At 37.1% G+C, this 16,965-nt stretch overlaps 1 protein-coding gene across 1 annotated transcript in view; it reads right to left on the bottom strand.

Annotated features, from left to right (window-relative positions):
* Positions 1-16,965, bottom strand: part of LOC133224559 (uncharacterized) — an 89,208-nt gene that overhangs the window by 54,289 nt on the left and 17,954 nt on the right. Inside the window, exons 11-23 of the mRNA XM_061376117.1 lie at positions 16,019-16,171; positions 14,566-14,710; positions 11,430-11,588; positions 10,620-10,738; positions 9,842-10,123; positions 8,701-8,856; positions 8,058-8,242; positions 7,056-7,238; positions 5,518-5,609; positions 5,163-5,332; positions 3,781-3,940; positions 2,234-2,313; positions 871-1,051 (exon numbers count right to left, since the gene is read on the bottom strand). Of these exons, the coding sequence (XP_061232101.1) occupies positions 871-1,051; positions 2,234-2,313; positions 3,781-3,940; positions 5,163-5,332; positions 5,518-5,609; positions 7,056-7,238; positions 8,058-8,242; positions 8,701-8,856; positions 9,842-10,123; positions 10,620-10,738; positions 11,430-11,588; positions 14,566-14,710; positions 16,019-16,171 (2,065 nt within the window). The remainder of the gene's footprint in view (positions 1-870; positions 1,052-2,233; positions 2,314-3,780; positions 3,941-5,162; positions 5,333-5,517; positions 5,610-7,055; positions 7,239-8,057; positions 8,243-8,700; positions 8,857-9,841; positions 10,124-10,619; positions 10,739-11,429; positions 11,589-14,565; positions 14,711-16,018; positions 16,172-16,965) is intronic.

The following is a 16,965-nucleotide window of genomic DNA, read 5'->3' as shown; positions in this document are numbered from 1 at the left end:
CTAAAAGGAAATAAACTCTACCAGACTGATCTTTTAATTAATTAAGGCCTAATAAATGAACATGTGTGTATTTCCTTCTACATAAGTCAGAGCAAGGTTGTGGTTTTGTAACAGAATTGGTGCATTCTAGGTCTCAAGGGACAAGAGTTTAAAATCAGACCAGACCAGATACAGTCACTGGCAATCCATGTGAAAGCTAAAGATGAAAATTTCACCTAAATTGATCTCCTATAAACCAAACTGGCATTTTGAATTCATTAAAAGCTAGTTTTACTTGGAAACTTTGCATAATCCTATGACATTTCAATGTCTTTGCCACATGGAGACTAGAGTAAGAAATGCTATGGAAAAAATGAGAGCCTTACATTAAATTATTGGTTTATTCCACTATATTTATTTACCTTAAAAAAAAATCATTTCATACAAAGCAAAGCCCTCTTTCTGATACTTTCGTTTTCCTCTGGGTGTATTTGAGAGAAAAAAAAACAAAAAACATATTTCTGGAACAGGTTTAAGAGACATTTAGCTACCTGTATACCTCTGCAGTTTTGTACTAACAAAAGTGAAAATAAGAAAATATGTTAAGAGCCGTTATTGTTTTGGCATTTTTTGTTAGGTGGGATTTCTTACATCTTATTTCCCCTACCCTCTTCCACAGTAATTGAAAACAGACTTAAACAACAAGGTGTTTTATAATTCCTATTATTCTGAAATACGTATTGGTAAAAATTCATGAAAGATAATAACCTTAAAAGGCAGTCTTGCCAATTTGAAAGGGGTTTTAGAAATGCATGTCCAAAACCAGGCAAACATAATATATAAGGGCTACAGAACTTACATTTATATAGCAAATACTTATTGTCCTCTAACCTGAAAGAAATGCAGCATCCTTCAATAAATTATTCAGGGATACTGAAAAAGTTATCTTCTTGCCAAGTTGTTTAGTGATGTTTCCTGACAGAATGATAGGACTGCTTTCCTTTATCAGTTTTACCTCCAGCTGCGTCACATATCTCTGCTCTCCACCCAGCATCTGCAAATCTGTCATTCCCTACAATAAACAAACAAATAAAATAAAACCAAAACCCAAGCCACCCAACAGTACAAACTGATTTGAGAAAACAATAGTATACACTCGGGCATTTCAGAAATGAAAGGAGGAAGAAAAGAGAGTTTTTTTCTATACACTCAACAACCCCCTCTTCTACCTCCCAAACCATAGAACTTGTAGGTATAACATGGGGAGGAAGGATAGATGTGTTTTTGCAGTTACACAAAAATCACAGTGGTGTGAGATGCTATTTCCTTCACCTCTTTCTGGCTTCAGTAGTGACTGAAGTCATCAAGAACGTTACAATATGGGGCCAAAAAGTAATCTGGTGTTACTGAAAATACTGGCAGTCTCACAGAGGTAACTAGATTTAGGTTGGACTAGATGCAAACAATCTGCAATGCTAATTAGTGTTTGGGTTAATGAGAAACATTCAGAAAGTCTTTGCTGAAATATTACTCTAGAAAAAACCCAAAACTGTTAAATAATGTGTTCACTGTAGGAAAATGCAGTGTTTGAAACTGACTGGCTTAGGAGGCCCTCATAAGACATGGCATGCTGCTATGGGTATCAACTGCATAATGAAAAAATTGTTCAAGTCCTGGAATAGAACCAAAAATGTCAGTAGAGTTCCAGTGAAAAACTCCCACCTGCATTTTCATTTGCTTTTCAATTTCAGAGTTCAAATACTGGCATTCTCATGCTTACTCCCCAGTGCTTTAAAAAGAAAATAAATTCCTGTGATATAAACAATAGTATCTTAGAGATTCCTACAATTATAGAGTCCACACAAGTGAACAAATGGGGCTAGGCTTACTCAGAGTGTCTTTATGCATGGTCAGAACATGGCTCTGAAAAACTGTGTGCTCCATACACAGATAATGAGACCAGTGTGATCTTCTCTACTGACGTAACACTGGAAGCAACCCAAGAGCTTTGAGTACATCTGAATGTGAAAAAAATTGCTTTAGATTACTTGTAGAAGCCATGCCTTAAAAGCTTTTAAAACACAATTTAGCAATGAGTGTATCTCAAAAATACGCAATAAAGAGAACTGGTAATTTCTCCGATGGACTGCTGGCAGAACTATTTTTCAGTACGTATGTTTTTCATTGCCTTTGTTTTCTGTGCTTTTATCTAACTATTCATCCTAGTACGAGAGTTCATGACCTGAAAACGTACCTTAATGTAATATACATCTTGATCATCTACTATCAGCTCCAGGTGTCCAACTCGTGAACTTCCAGAAAACTCAATTCTCCCTTGGAGAAAAATAGAAGTGTTTACTTTTTCTGGACATGTACTGTTCAATGATGCTTCATAAAACTGCACCCAAGATGATAGCTGCCATGGTTGTGAACAATACGGTTACAGAGTGAAAACATAAATATCAGAGCAAAGGAAAAAAGTTAGGAACAGTTTGCAAAAATGTCCTCAGAGTACACATTTTGTTTTGAAAGGATATTTTGAGAACACCAATTGAAAAGAGGCAAGGAAGCTGTCACCAACAAACCAGCTGAGCTCTCGAACGGATTTATACACTTCCTTTAGGCCTGTGCTAAACTATCATGAGCTTGGAACACTGCATGCAAAGCTTTACACCATACAGGTAAATCCTCCATGCAATCCATTTGAAAATAACCAAGGTTAAAAAAAAAAAAATAAAAAATAAAATCTGTAAGGACAAATTCTAACTATGTGATATGGTAGAATACATCAAAACAAAACATCACTTGACCAGCATGTCAGGGAAGTTGAAAGATGTAATTATGTTGTCATACCATTACCACATATTTCCCAGTTTATGTTTTATCAATATATTTGCTTTTGTTCTATGTTACACTGTCATTGAAATGGTTTTTATTATAATGCATAAAAATATCATGGTCAGTACTTAATTGATTTGGCATCAAGTAATTTCATATCATAACTAACAGTATACAGTAAACTAAAATTCAGCAATAGTAAAGCCAGTTCAGCTTATGTAAAAATTTACAGAACAATCCACTGTGCTCCTTAGCCTTAACTTCATCTATATTAGTATCAGCTTTCCTCTTTAACCTGAGCTTGTGAACCAGGCCCTGAACCTCTGACTGCGCAGGATAGTCTTCATCATCATGGCTTGACTTCGCGAACGAAGATTTGGGAAGGGCATTTACCCACGCTTACTACAAGCGCGCTGATGACTAAGAAGGCCAATGTGGGATAGGCAAATCCGGCTACAAAAAGCACAGCAGAGGGTCTCCTTGGGTGGAACAGGTGGGACACGATTCTTCCTGCGTTGTCTTTTCTCCTCGAGACTAGTTCTTCGTGAACTCTCAAAGGAGTCAGTGGCATTATGTATGGTGTGCCTCCAAGTCTCCCGATTGGAGGCCAAGGTGGACCACTGATGGTAGTCAATATGGCCAAGGCTAAGGCATTGTTTCAGGGAGTCCTTGTATCTCTTCTTTGGGGCACCTCTCTTGCGGCTACCAGTGGCAAGTTCACCATAAAACACGATCTTGGGGAGGCGGTGATCCTTCATTCTAGAGACGTGCCCTGCCCAGCGCCAAGATGCAAATACCACCAGGAATGGGGTGTTCCCTAAAGCAGTAAACTGACTGGCTCTTACACAGTAATGTAGTTTTAAGATCAGATTACTGATTGAAACATATTGGCATTTCTCTGCTAATTCTAATGAAGTGCTAACTGACATTAACTGATGATCTGTTCTCAGCTGAAAAACCTACCATCAATTGCAATTTTTTTCTTAGGTTGCATAAATTGGATTCTGAATTGCTTCTGTGGAACACTAAAATTTAGGTCAATGCCAACATCCCTTTTCAAGTCTGACTTTGGAGTCCCAATGAAGAAGTGAAGGACAGCTTCATTTGGGATCCATGAATTCTCCTGGAAGGAAAAAAGGATAACCACATTTGCAATTGGCACAGCATTCACAAACCAATATATCACACTGAGTTATATCATATGATCACAGCCACCTTCACTGCTACAATTTTTCACCTATCTGCTTTTCAAAATTTTCACCAAAAAATAATCTGGTTTTTCCATTCCCTGTCCAGTGCTTGTCTCAGAAAATCTTATCTAAACACCTTGCATTTCACAGCATACTGACCATCTCTTGAAATTGTGCTGAATCCTGCCAAATGGAAAATCAGATCACCCTTCCAGTTACAAATTCAAGCTGTATCACTCAGGCCTAAGTGACTACAGTTTGGCAGAGCTGCCTTAAGCCCTTACATTCAGGCGTCAGCAGTGGGATATAGTGCATAGTGCCATGACCTTGCAGTGGGTGCCTTAGCTGACAGTTTGCAGCTTGCCCTGCCTACAGACGTCAGATTCTCTGGCAGAGGAAAATACATGTTCCCTTTCCTGCTTTTATTAGAGATAGTCAGGAAAACAACATCACAAAGGAAAACTTACTCCGCTTATTGCTGTTATCTTGCTGTCTTACAGATACTGAGCAGTGTTCGAATATAGCCAAAGCCCAAATTGTCTCCCAGTAAAAAGACTTAGCTTACGCTCAGCAGCATACTTGGCCTGTGACAGAAGGTGAGACTCCACCCAAGACCCATCTTAAATACCTATACTATCATTTTAGAAAAAGCCATAAATTCTTATTGTCCCCTGCAGAAGCTGAAAGCCATTCCTTCCCCAGGCTTGCCCAAACAAACATATTAAGAAAACTGACAGCTTTCTGGAGTGGATTTACTGGAGCCTAACTTCTGCTTTTAAATAATGTGCTTAATGTACATTAACAATTTGGGGTTTGAGGGTTTTTTTGTCACAAACAGAAACAAGTCATTGAAGTGAGGCCAGGTTGTCTAGTACTGGGCACCAAGTCAGAAATCCTGGTCTCTAACTCCAGCAGTATCACTCTTACCTAACAAAATTACTTAATATTCATGTGTGCAGTTTTGTATATGGAAATATACACCCAGATATCTATTCACATGTGTAATTTCGTATATATTTTATCACTATAATAGGAATAGAAATAATAACAATGTAGGCCCTGAAAGCCAGTTAAGCTGAATATGTGGTACTGAGATACATCATTCTTTCATCAGCATAATAAACTAAGCCAAAGTAAAGCATGCTATAATGGTACCTGAGCAATATAGTTATATGCAGCTTCCACAATGTACTGCTGCAGGCCTCTGTCTTGCTTAGTTAATGTGACAGCCACTCTCAAAGGTCCAGTAAGAGGGAAAACCAAACCACTGGCTGGGGCAGGATATGACATTTCAGAACACAGCTGCCAGCCAATAATCTTAGACACTGGTGGAAGACAACAGTTGACCATTCAGTTAGAACAACAAAGAAAAAACATGCAAACGAACTTAGCACTGAAGACCTTAGAATTAGTATGTAAACAAGAACTTTTACTAAACAAAATGATCTGTTATGAATATTTCAGAATGATCAAGCTTTCTAAGACAAACATAATATCTATCTAGACTCACCTTCCTCCCTAGTGCAAGATCTGGTTTCTGTGTGATGTTGGAAAACATCTGTATCTTCCATCTCATCCACCATTGTGAAGTATAGCTTAGCGCTACAACCAAGAATTTCAGTCAGTCACCTTAAAATAATTATGCTAAAGTTACTGCAATATTTAAACAAAATTCTCAGTTATATGCCACCTTCTCCCAAACGGGAAAACAAGAAAGATAAAATTCTGCTAAGATCAGGCTACATTTCTACTTATTAGCACTGATTTTTACCCACAGTTTTCCATGTTTAATCTGTCACTATATTGAGATTCCTCTGCAGTTCTTTGCAGTCAAAATTAGATTTCTCTGTTCTGTGCAATCTGGTATGGTCATCTTATTGCAACTCCACTCAATTCCTGGCTTCTAGATTTTATTCCCTTCCCCCCACCCCATCCCACGTTAGGCTATGTATGGACATTAGTTTTGTCCTAGTCTCAAAGTTCTTCCAGAACATCACTAAACTGCTTGTACAAGAATCATGGTCTCTGCACTTGATGGGAGCAAGAGTTAATGCAATATCTCATAGACTCTACAGTCAGTCACAATACCGGTTTGTAATTACTTGGACTTTCACTTTGGTCTGTCATTCATCCTGGCTGGCAGAAACAGAACTACATTAGTAATTTCCCAGACTCCTAAGGGAATGGATGGTTAAAGTGTGAAGTCCAGAGCATTTTAGCTCTTTTCTGAGCTGCATATCCTATGGTACCACAATGTCCAAAATTAAGGAATGATAATCCACATGTCTAAAAGGCCGGCAGTGGACATATCATTTACAATATACGTCTTCTACCTAGAATTAGAATCATAGAATCATAGAATAGTTAGGGTTGGAAAGGACCTTAAGATCACCTAGTTCCAACCCCCCTGCCATGGGCAGGGGCACCTCGCTCTAAACCATATCACCCAAGGCCTCGTCCAATCTGGTCTTGACTTCTATCAAATCTAAGAGTCCAACACAATCTGCTTAACATCTGACAGCTGTTGAGGTGGTATTTTACAATGTAAATATTTTAATATTCAATATTAATATTTAATATTAAACAACTTAACTAAAAATTCACCATAAGGGTATGAGCATACCGAGTTAGCACTATAGTCCAAATAAATCCAGTGTCTTGCTAAATACCATTCTGTACCCATTTTCACTAAACACCATCAGCTTTTACTCCACAGCTTTAATACATTAAACTAAATCCTTTGGACACTAAAGTTCCAGAAACAGCACTGACATTAGGTAGGAAAAAACAGGGGAGTATGAAAACATGTACATCTTTTATTATCAGGCTCTGATTCGAAAATATGTTTTTATGGTAAAACAATGTAAAATGCACAGAATAATTTCCCCTTTTCTTCTGAATGGCAGATTTGGACTGTAAGTCAGACTGAAACAGTTTGTTTTCTGACAAAATATATTTCCACTCTACTAATGAGCCTGCCAGTTACATTCTGATTCAAGGAAGTTATCACGGTTATTATTTTATGAAGAGCTCCTTGCTTAATCTTACCTGAAATTAATTATCTCCATAGATTCTTCTGGAGTGTTCAAAAAAACTTTGAACTCTTGCCCTTTTTTTACCTGGATTCCCCCATCAAGACTAGAAGATGTCCTCATTCCTATTACCCACTTTAGACCAGCTTGTCCCAGAGTCCCCACAGTTCCCATTTGAGCAGAAAGCTGGACAAATGCACTGTTAAAAGATTCAGATACATATTCTTCTATGAAAAGCAATTTCTTTTTAAAGCACTTAATTTAAACCATTCTCCTCCTCATTCTCCTCCTCATTCTCCTCTATAAATACAAAGCACTTGATGCTGTAACACAGTATATTCTAACATTAAAATCATTACTATTTTGTTTCAGCAAATAACTGAAAAAATTGTAGGTCCACAGATACACACTTTCTAACATGATTTAAAGAATAGTTTTACTGTATCTCCTAAGGGATTTGAATCCAGACTTCAGCATGAAATATCAGGAAAGGGAAAGTGATGCAGATTGAGTGCAAGTTCATCTCTGTCTATATCATGGTGTAAGTTTATTTCTGTCTATACAGCACCTAGTGAAATTTAGCAAATGTATTCAGTATGTATAAAAAGCTAAAATAGAAAGGTAAGGGTTAAATCATCCATTGTTTTGTAGATAACCTGTAACTACATGTCTGATCCTGAGAAAAATCCAAAATGCTATCCCTGGAACAGGTAAAACATTCAAAACATCATCTGCGTGCAGACATTTAGGAATTTTATTTACAGATAATGAGGAACGGTCAGCTCCAAACAGTACTGGAAAAGCACAGCAAAAGAGTTCAAAATCAAACAGGCAGGATAAGAAACCACTGCTGTCTTTATAGCAGCAATTCAATAACATAATGCTGATGACTGCTTGAGTTCTTCAGGAATCTCCTAGTCAATCACCACAGACATTCACACAAAAATTTCACATCAGGAACTGTTACTTGACAGACATCAGGAATATGTGAAAGTGGCATATTTGAAGCAGTTATTACCTTGGCTTGATATACCCATTTAGAAAGAAATTTGACTTTTGTTTGAAATCCGCATTCCCTTTGATTTTTATGTTGACTGCTGCTGAGGCATTGACTGCCAGCTGAACAGGAAAGCCTGAAATTGCTGGGAACTGCAATTCTTCAGTAGCCAAACTCATCCTTTTACTAAACTGGACCTCTTGTCCCTATAGTGAAAAAACCCAAACAAACAAATGCCAGAATTTTACTTTGTAAGTAAAGTCAGCATTCAAGCATTTTTCCAGATATAACTCTCCACTGCATTTGCTTGATGTGAAAGTGGGTTTTTAATTGAGCTGATTTGGGAAATAAGGTAGAAAGCAGCCCAAAGCTTGCATCTGGTCAGGGCATGAGTTAGACATCAGTCCTAACCCAGTTAAAGAAAAAATTATTTGAATGAGAAGGATTTGAATGACAAGTAAGAACCATCAGACAACAGAACAAGCTCTTGCCTAATGTATTGCATAAACATTATCTAAACAACAATGTTTAAGACAAATATATACTGGTGTATTTAGAATTCAATTTATGGAAACAGTAACTAATATTTAGTATCTTTTACACATCTCTAAGAAAGTAGTTTCTCAAGGCATTTACTTTCAGTAGAAGAAAAGGTTCATATTACCTTCAGAAGTTTGACAGCCAACTCAGCCAGATTTAAAGAATAATGTTTCATTTGTTTTCTTAAATCTTCACAATTCCAGAAGCTAAGTTCATTTCCAAAGATTTTCATGCTTAGCTCACATTTCAGTGCCTCCTTTCCCATCCTTGTCTCAGTAAACTGATATGTCATGAAGAAATAAATCAGGAAGAAAATTATGTTTATACTAATTTCCTTTCAAAGTCATAATAAACAATTCCTCAGTGCAGGTTATGTTCTTAGTAAACAGTCATCAGGGTCCCTTTTATAAATATTTCAAGACCACTTAAGACCCTGGATTAGTACCTGCTCTTCCCAGGTACTTCACCTCCATACCACACAAGCTGACTTTCACTGTGAACACAGGTAATGTCTAGCCCTGAGGTGAATAAGCAAAAGAATTGGAATATATACCCAAAACCAGATGAGGCTTTGAAAAATACAATCTCAAATAATACAGCATTATGGGTGCCATAATTGCTAAATAAACTGCTCAGAAGTAAAAAAAGTTTACATTTTCCCTTTTTATGAACCAATAAAAGAGCAACAAAACATGACCATGAGCTTCCACAGTAGTAAGAAACTCCCAGAGTCCCAAGAAGAGAGATGTTTTAAGACAAACTAAATAAATCATGGTCCCCAAGTTTTCCAGGTAATATCAACAACTCAAGTCAATTCCCAAAGCTTTCCTGTTACATACATAAAACATAACTCTCTCCAAACAAATTCACAAAGGCTCAATATGACATCTGACATCAAACTGGGAAGTCAGACTGCAAACAGCATGACTCAAGAATTTAACATCAGCAGCTGTTTATAGTGCTACAGAAGTCAACAGACAAAAGCACATCAGTACAAAGAGAATCAGAGCTGAAAACAACAAGAGGAAACTCAAAGTACAGGCAACACATTCCCCTGCACGAGAGTCACTGTTTTGAGACAACAGATCTCCAAAAAATGAAGATCTGACTCTTTGTTGATCTGTAGGGTTTAAGTTCTATGCAACAGATTACATACACTTTATGCACAAGAGTCAGTACCACAGAACAGCTGTCCAATCCTAGATGGAGCCCTAGTTTAATTGGGGAAAATCATTAATTTTTCCAAGATCTACAGTGTCAGTTACCTTTTTGACTAACTCACTCATCTTACTGTACTTTCTACTAGGACAATTCTGGTTAGCTTTCCTCAACTTTGGCTTGACAGACTTGGTCACAAGATGATCAGTGGAGCCATACTGCTTCAAAGTCAGCTTCCTCTGCCTGACTTTTCCTGTTGTTTTCACTGGATTTTCTGACTTGTGGTTTCTTTCATTAGTGTTTGCAAAAAAGTAGTCACTGAAAGTAGCAGATTTCTGCCCAAAGGTCTTCTGCATGAGAGCTTCAGCATTCTCTAATCGTACACCAATCTAGGGGAAAGTATATGGCAGTGAAAAGCCTGACAGTGATACGCATAAGCTACATCCAGTTCTACAGGCAAAAAATTAACAAAATATATCCAGATTCAACCTTTAGGTTTTTGTACAAAGGAAGATTTGCCATACAAGTTTGAGCTACTGCTATTTTCACGTTACAAACAGTATTTTGGTTGGAAAACAGTAACATACTCTTTCAATGCTCCTGAAATAAGATTCTGTTTGGAAGTTTGTCTAAAATAGTATCACTAACACATAAATCCACGGTATATGATGCTGAAAAAAATATTTTGCTCCTTTAATAGTGTACCCAAACCAATCCATCTTCCACTGTAAGTGGTAAAACAGAAACTGTAATACTGTTAACAGAACTGTTTTCCCACTGTAAATGGAAATTTTTTCTTTTTACTTTAATACACCAAGTATCACTTGAGGAGGGAGATTAAAAACAAAACCAAACCAAATCCAAACCAAAAATCCATAAACTTGCCTCCAGCAGATTTACAGCCTGCCCCATAAGGTGAACAGTCAAATTTGTTGTGACTGATCGTGGTAGAAAAGATGCAGGAGAAAAGATCACTGATGCTTCCATATTTGCACCTGCACCAGCTGCAACAGAAAATATCAGATGCCTGTCATTTGGAGGTCAGCTATTCTCATATACTTTGCAAATCTCACCATTCTTTGGCAAACTGCAACTCTGCTCATTAAGAAGATGGTGAATAAAACATTAAGTCAACAGGTGAAGTGGTTTAACTTTTTAGTATAATAAAGATTTTAATGGTCATTACTGAAAGGCTATTGTTTGGCAAACACTAAAAGAGCATTTTACAATATGTATATTACACAATTGTACTGGAAAAGATAGAAAATCAAAACATTACTCTGAAAAACATTATCTAGCATTTTTGCTAAAAGCAAATGAGGAACAGATAGCAAGACTGGAAGGAATTCATCTGTATCATTTCATATACCAAGAAAACAGCATAAATCAGAAGAAAAAATACATCCCAATCCCCTCTTGTGGCAAAGGAAGCTCACTAAGGAAGGAGTAAAAGTTGATATTCATAAAAATAATCTAAAAAGTTCACTGGTTCTTACTGTCCTCTCTCACTAAAGGCAAGTTGCACGGTATCTGGCTTGCTGGAATTACATTGGATATACTTCAATTAAGGTCAGATCAGAATCAGCCTACGTGGGGTACTATTAAGCCATAAAAAAGAAAATTCTCTGGAACAAGATGTAAAGGACCAGAAAAACCATGCGGGGTTTTAACAATCTATATGCTACAAAGCATTACCGGAGTGGAATGTGGCATCAGAATATGAGGAGTATTTCCATGTCTCCCGATCAAAATCTCTGCTCAGGATTTCATCAGGAATAGAATCTCGAAGGTGCTCCTTCAATGGGTCATCTGTCTCCAGGAGCTGAGAGAGATGACTCCAAACAAAGGAGCCCACTTAAATCAAACAAATAAAAGCATTTTAAATTAGAGAAAAACTAAAATAGTTTTATGAACTGATACAGGGAACCTCTTTATTTATTTATAGCAAAATTAATCCTAAACCATTTCCCTGGCCACAACAGAATTCATTCATTTTCAGCACCATTCAAATCAGTCTGATGCACCTCTCTTTACCATGGTCAGCTTATTGAAATACTGTCTCATTCTTTCCAATATGGCAGGTGAGAGGTCATTCACTGCCCAGTTTCATTTATGCTTCTCAGCTAACCTAAGCAGGCAAGAAGGTAAGGTTAACCTACTGACTCACTGTTTGCAAAGGATCTTCTATACTAAACTCAAAGGAATGTTGGAAAAAAGAGATACAACTCTAATACAGACATGAAGGATCAAGCTGTGCAGCTCAAATAATATTGGTCTGTTCCTGTTCCTTCTTCAAAGAACAGATGCGACATGATTATTTAGAAGATGGTTTTAAACTTCAACTTTGGCAGAATCACTTACTTTGTTCTTGAAAAAATCACTGACCCAGCATACTGAAACATTAATAAAAAAGTATTTAAGTCTGGGATTGACTGCAAGCATATGAAAACCTTAAAATACAAAAATACTAACCTTAAAAACTATACGCAGGAATAAACAAAGCCCTTTAAAGGCAAGCATTAAGCAACTTTAAATACAGGGATGGCTATTAACCAGATGCCCTGCACAAACACTGGCAACGACACTGGTGAACTTGTAAGGGAAAAATGGCAAGTTTCTTCACATACAGCAAACTCACCACTCCTATACAAAGAATCTTTCTACACTGTGCAACGTACAACACTTAAAAAAAAGCTCATACAGTTAAACAGCTGTGATTCAAAATTAGTATTTCTGCATGACACTATACTGATTCATGGTCTGGCCATATATGTGCTGCATTGTGGGGGGCAAACAGATTCCATGTGTTCTGGAGTCTGGTTCTTAAACAGAGGCGCTTTTTTCTCCTGCAGATAAAAGAGACATTAGGCTCCAGTGCTAGTACAACCCTGAACACTGACAGAACTACATTTTTCACAATACAACCTCTTTTTTTCATATTGCTTTTTCTGAATGTGGCAACTAAAAACTAGTATGTGCTCTATGCCTTCAAAGCACTTCTTAATCAAAAGCCTATTGTATGAATTATTTAGGTGTTACATCAACCAAAGTCAAAGGAAGGAAATGAATGAAATTCAGAAGTACTGCATTAAATTGTTTAAAACATAAAACCTTTTGGATGGACTTGCAGAGCTCCTTCATAAATCAGACAACTCATTTTTTCTGCATGGAGCCATGGGCAGAAGGGTCACTGATGGTACACGTTGACAGTATTTTGTAGGCTGATGCAATTTGTCTCTATCTGAACTCTAAACACAGGTGAACAAGTCGACTCCCAACCACTAGACGCATCATCACGTGAACAAAATGCTGGGCCTGAACTCAATCATTGCAGGATACACCTGCCTGGATATAACATCCTGGTAAAACCGATAGGATACACTCCTTCAGGTTCAGAGCTGGCTATGATCCAGATGTAGAATACAGACATAGCCTGCTTTCATCTGCCTGCAACCAACCTTATACATACCCTTTTCATGTTTGCTCCTTCCTTTAAAATTAAGATTTAAAAGCAAAGAACTAGTCTAGAGGTATTCTTTGTTGAATGTGGCAAAACCATCTAGAAAAAAAAATCCCTGCTTCATCCAAATTATGGGATCAGCTTAAAACTCTGTGTGCTCTGGTAATCAAGAGCTGATAGTATTCTGTACTCTTACAGAACTTACAGTTTCATTTTGTACCAGCCCAAACAGCTTCTCCTTTGGGTAAGCTACCTCATAAAATATATTTTTATACATAGTATAGAAGACTTTCTATTCAGCTTCAGTTCCCAGTTCAGTAAACAATAATTCAGGTAAAACAATAATTGATCATGGAACCACAGAAGCAGGAAGCATAAATCAGAAGAAACTATCAATAATTAAGGCATTATACTCATGCTAACCTTTTCCCCAGATGACTGCTAGACTGTTGGCCAGCTATCATACATTTGCATACATGATTAACACTCCTAAAAGTCCTTCTCACAACATTCCTAACACAGCATGTCCTAGTACCCAAGTTTTACTTTCTCCCTGTGTTATAAACAGTTTTTTGATGCCATTTGTTTGCCATTAGATCCACAGTTCTCCAACTGTGATCCTTAGAGGACTCTCAATTGACCCAAAGAACCGAATCTAGCTCAGTGACAAAGCACCTCCCACTTAGCCTTGATCCTAACAGCAGGAAGCCTGAAAGTTCCTAGATGTCTGAAGTAATCTAAATGAAAATCAACAGGCCTTCCTTTGCAGTCATCAGGTCTACTCAGTTTTTGTCTCATGCTATTTTTAAAATACTATGCTCAATATTAAAATTACATCAAAATTGATGTAAAATAACTTCAAAAGAGGACAGTACCAAAGAAGGACCACGGCAGTCATTATAATTAGTACTTGTATTACATCAAGTGAACAAGTAGTAAATGTGGAATTTAGGAACAATAAGAAGGTAAATGAGAAATAGCTTATTTTATATCTGCAGCTTGCAATATTCTTTTCTGCTACTTGCTTCTTTCTCAACCAAATGCAATTTGCAGTTACCCATTTGTATTTCCAATGCGCTAAACATCAAAGGCATTCCGTGCCTTATTTGTCAAGAGTTTTCAGCTAATTCAATGTTGCCACTAGAGGGAACTAATTCCATGAAGTGTCACTCCGTACTGACTATTGCTAAAACAACAGTATCAAGATTGCAAAACAAACTGGGGCAATCATACAATCTTTTGCAAACAATCTGCAAAGTATTAACACTAAATAAAAATTTATATAGATTCGTACCATTGCACCTGTAAAGTAAATGTTACATTAAAGTATCCTTTAGGAATGTGCAAGACTTCAATAGCTGTTTGGCTAACCTTGACTGGATGTTTCTTTCAGCAAAGTCTTTTGTACTTGTTTAAATAACTCTCCATGTGGACATTTCATTGCTATATAATAAGCAGCAATCCTTATTTCAACATCTTCACTGGTTTCTTGATATAGCTGAACTAATACAGTATTCTAAGAGAGAAAGATAACAAAAAAAAAAATAAAATTATGATTTACTCTCCTAAAACACCCCATGTATGCACATTCAAGTACAGGTGGGTTTTCTTTCTGCAACACATAGCTATTGCTTTATACCTGAAAAGTCATTTAAAATAACATATATACAAATGTGCATATGTATTCTCTATACTACCTTACCTACAAATCTCCACAACAGTGTCATTATGACCTGAATCCTATACCTAATTTATAATACACCAATTTATAATATTTTATAATATATAATAAATGTATAATATATACAGGACTATGCAATACAGAGGCTCACTCACTAGCACTACTGTTAATGATGGTTTTATAGACCACAGGAGACATCTGCTCTATTGTATTTTATACATGTACCACAGCTAATACAAACAACAATGGCTACATTTTTGTCACTAGGCTATTAGATTACATCTGGTCTTAATCAAAGGGTAGGACTGTTACAAATTTGTTCTGTTTATTACTTCCCTGGTATCAACAAATATGAGTTGTTTTGTGAACTGCCAGGAATCAAGACATTGGTGACTGATATTAGTAACATTTAACAGTCCCTGTTCTCCCACACTGTGCCAGTTTAGCAGTCCATTTGCTAGACAATGATGGGGTATATGACAACATATAGACTTCATAATTTAATAGGTCTAAGAAGCAACATTGAGCTTCATAACTACAGAACAAGCAGGTTACACCAGTCCATGTTGTGATTAAATTTTAAAAAGCCATAGAAAATGCTTCTCCAAGTAAAGTCCATGTGGAACCTCTTGTTCTTCTGGAGCAGGACTGTCAACTTTGCCCAGGCAAGCACTCCTGGCTTTGCATTTAATAGAAGAAAACTCACAAAAAAAAAAAACAGTTTTGTGGTTTTTTCCATGAAACCATTAACAAAATGTACCAACTACAAGTGTATTGCCAATCACAAGCTTCTCACGTTAACACTTAGCATTTCAGAGAATGATACAGTGGAACAAACAACAGAAAAAATCAGTACTGTGGTTTGGTTTTCAGCCATAACCCAGACAACAGAAGTAACTTCTTAAGAAGGCACGAACATTATCTCAGTCACTGGATGTGTTAGCTCAACTATAGTAAAGCATATTATATGTCCATTCACCAGAGTGATCCTACCAACCTCTCCAAAAGCAGAGGAACTCCGCTGGAAGACACATTTATGACTGTTCCTTATTTGCTTGCATGTTTTGTAAGTATTCCAGAAAGTCAAAACTCTAGGGCAGTGCCAGGAAGCCATCAGTCACCTGCTGGCAATAAATCACTTACCCTGCCAGAACAGGGAATGCGCCTGAAGGCCTGGATAGCAGCTAAACGAATGTCGACTGCATTGCTTTTCAAGGAAGCGCACAAGCTCAGAGCAGGAGCTAGTGAAGCTGCTGCCAGGCCTGCGTTTCCAATGGCTTTTAACACCAACTGCATCTGTAAATACAAAGCAAGTTGGAATAAACAGTTCTTTAAATGCTGTCAGCTGTACATGAGATTTTATTGCATTAACATTTTCTGTTATGTCTAATAATTCTCTGTTTAACATAATTCCCTGTTTAAAATGATCACTGTTCATTGGGGGGGGTTACTGAAGCCCTACTGAACCAGCTATTCTCCAGATGTAGTGTGAGGACAAGACATACGAATATGGACAGCTGTTTTAAAGCCATATAGCACTTGTAAGTAAAATCTGGCTTAGACCTGGAGGAAAAAAAAACAACATTTAAAAAAAGCTTCACTGCAATGAAAAAGCATGTCATGGATTTGATGTACAGTAAAAGCTTTTCAAGTACTTTAATACTTTGTCCCTTTTGATCACAGACATTTTGATCTTTTAGTTATTCAATATGGAGTTCTGAACACAATAACCAGTTTTAAAAAGTAATTTGTCAGTAGATGCCATAGTTTTCTATGCTAAAAACACAGGAAACTTGTTGCAGCCTTAGAAGCCAGAAAACGTGTTACTGCTGGCAATCAATCAATTTTTAATTAAAAGCTCTGTATTAACATTCAGAACCCAGAGACTTCCGATGCAATACAGTGGCTGATTTCCCTTGTACTGACAGTCCCATAGAAACAACTACAAACTTCACTAAAGCCAGTACAGTTAAAATGCCCAAAAAACCTTCCACAACTCCCATTCAGTCGGTTTGAGACATCAGGTGGGAAGTCTCTCCTCTTCTGCTCTGCATATTCAGTAATGTTGTCATAGCCATCTGGTACACTGC

The sequence above is a fragment of the Neopsephotus bourkii genome, unplaced genomic scaffold, assembly GCF_033783945.1.
Source record: "Neopsephotus bourkii isolate Nb327-2 ecotype Australia unplaced genomic scaffold, CSIRO-AGI_Nbou_v1 NB_1706, whole genome shotgun sequence".
In the NCBI taxonomy this organism is placed as follows: domain Eukaryota; kingdom Metazoa; phylum Chordata; class Aves; order Psittaciformes; family Psittacidae; genus Neopsephotus; species Neopsephotus bourkii.
Note: the sequence above shows the minus strand (reverse complement) of the source record. Positions and strands in the feature narration are given on the sequence as shown.